Below are 2,707 nucleotides of genomic sequence, written 5' to 3' on the forward strand. Positions count from 1 at the left end.
AAAAAAAAAAAAAGAGAGAGTAGGCTGTTGTATGGATTATGGATTTGCTTTGTGTGATATGGGAAGTGCAGTGGAGTAGTATGATCTCATGTGGGTTCTAGTTTGCTAGGGTACCTATAATACTAATACATTGAAGAGGGAGAACAGTTTGGAGACCAGTAGTCCCAGGATGAGATGATGGGGTAGAGCTAGGTCTGTACTTGTAAGAATAAAAATCAAGTTGTAAATAGTTTAGTTTATACTTTAAGATATAGTTTTAGATTTGTGTGTGTGTGCGCACGCGTGCATGTGCGTATGCGTGTGCACTACATGGATGCCTAGTGTCTGAGTGCCAAAAGAGGGCAACAGATCCTCTGGAACTTGAATTACATGTGGTCATCATTCCTCTGAAATGGGTGCTAGGAACTGAACTCTGGTCTTCATCAAGAGCAACGTGTGCTCTTAACGGCTAAGCCATTTCTCCAGCTTTCCAAGGATCAGTTTTGTTAGAGCAAAAGCATTGACTGATTTGATGAATGAGAAATCAAGGAGAACTAAGCAGCTTTAAGAACAAAACTGCCGGGCTGGAGAGATGCCTCAGCAGTTAAGAGCGCTGACTGGCTCTTCTGGAGGGAGTTCAAATCCCAGCAACCACTTGGTGGCTCATAACCATCTGTAATGAGATCTGATGCCCTCTTCTGGTGTGTCTGAAGACAGCTATAGTGTACTTACATATAATAAATAAATTTAAAAAAAAAAAAAGAACAAAATTGCCATATGACCTTTAAGAGCTTTTTTATTCACACTAGATTTAAGATGCCTCTTTAGCTATCTAAACATAGTTTGCCTAAACCTTGCCTTGTAAGTTTGTAAATGTATGTGTAGCACAAAGACTCAGTGAGGTCACTCACAGAGTCAGCACAGATAACAGTAAGACATTCCCAGTTCATAGTTTATCTGAGGAGGTTACTACTCTCAAAAGTTATATGGAGTACAGAGTGATGCCCAGACATTTGCTTTTGGTTTCTGGTGTTTTGAGAAGGATTTCATATAACCCAGGCTAGCCTTGAACTTTTGATCTTCCTATATACTTCCCAAGTATGGGGATTATAGGTGTGTACCACCTTCCTTCAGTTTTAATCTTTCCTTATTAATACATTTATATGACTTCCCAATTTTAGGACTAAGGGAAGGAGTTTCCCAGTTTGTGGCCAACTTATCTTCCCTTAGTTTGAGAACCATCAGATGCCCCTCTTCTCTCACTCCCAAGAAACCTACTAAATCAGAAGTAAAATACACAGTAGACCTCACTAAACATTGTTATAGATGATGGTACAAGTTAGATGTCTATCATATCAGTCCATTTATTACAGAGCAATATTTTCATAAGAGCAGAGGATGGGGTAGATAAGGGAAAGAAAGGAGTACTTGAATGTGTTTATGTCAACTGTGCCAACAGCTTAAATGTTTGTTTATTCTAGAGAGCTATATGTCCAAGAACTCTGAAGATGATGAGCTAACAAAAGAATCAAAGCGATCTGTTCGAAAACGGGGCCGAAGCACAGATGAATATTCAGAAGCAGATGAGGATGATGAAGAGGAAGGCAAACCATCCCGCAAGCGGCTACACCGGATTGAGACGGACGAGGAGAGCTGTGACAATGCTCATGGGGACGCAGACCAGCCTGCCTGTGACAGCCAGCCCAGTGCCCTGCCCTCAGAGCAAGAGAGCAGCAAGAAGCCCTACCGGATAGAAAGTGATGAGGAAGAGGACTTTGAAAACGTGGGCAAAGTAGGGAGCCCATTGGACTACAGCCTAGTAGACTTGCCTTCCACCAATGGACAGAGTCCTGGCAAGGCCATTGAGAACTTGATGGGCAAAGCAACTGAAAAGTCCCAAACCCCCAAGGACAATGGCACAGCCAGTGCAAGTCTCGCCCCCAATGGGACAAGTGGTGGACAGGAGGTGGGGGCACCAGAGGAAGATGAAGATGAGCTTTTGAGGGTGACTGATCTTGTTGATTACGTCTGTAACAGTGAACAGTTATAAGACTTCTTTCCATTCTTGTGCTAATTTATTCCACGGTAGCTCTCACACCAGCGGGCCAGTTAGTAAAGCTGTTTAATTTTTTCCTAGAAAACTCCACTACAGAACGACTTTTTAGAAGAAAAATTTCAACAAATCTTGAAGTCTTTCTGGGAAGTGACCAGTTTTGAACTTTGAAGATTAATAATTGCTGTAAATTCCTTTTGATTTTCTTTTTCCAAGTTCATGGTCCTTGGTAATTTCATTCATGGGAAAAAAAATCTTATTATAATAACAACAAAGATTTGTATATTTTTGACTTTATATTTCCTGAGCTCTCCTGACTTTGTGAAAAGGGTGGATATGAATGCATTCCAAATCTGTGAGGGCCCAAAACAGAATTTAGGGTGGGAGAAAGCACTTGTGCTTTAGCTTTTCATATTAAATATATATTATATTTAAACATTCATGGCATAGATGATGATTAACGAACTGTTTAAAAGTTCATGTCTGTACTGTTGCAGTTTGAGTATTGTAGATAACATCACACAAACATCACTTAGTAATAGCTTTTGTGACATCAATTGGTTTACTTTTGGAGTTACCACACTTTAAATAAAAAAAAGACCCTGGAAGCACCATCATAAAAACATTTTAACCTAAGTTTCTGTTATAGCAGAGTTTCTTGTTATAAAAAAAAAA

At 39.9% G+C, this 2,707-nt stretch overlaps 1 protein-coding gene across 1 annotated transcript in view; it reads left to right on the forward strand.

Annotated features, from left to right (window-relative positions):
• Rsf1 (remodeling and spacing factor 1) overlaps nt 1-2,707 on the forward strand; it is a 105,334-nt gene extending 102,627 nt beyond the window's left edge. The window contains exon 16 of the mRNA XM_021166138.2: nt 1,461-2,707. Within this exon, the coding sequence (XP_021021797.1) occupies nt 1,461-2,029 (569 nt within the window). The 3' untranslated portion in view covers nt 2,030-2,707. The remainder of the gene's footprint in view (nt 1-1,460) is intronic.

This window comes from Mus caroli, chromosome 7 (genome assembly GCF_900094665.2).
Source record: "Mus caroli chromosome 7, CAROLI_EIJ_v1.1, whole genome shotgun sequence".
Lineage (NCBI taxonomy): Eukaryota > Metazoa > Chordata > Mammalia > Rodentia > Muridae > Mus > Mus caroli.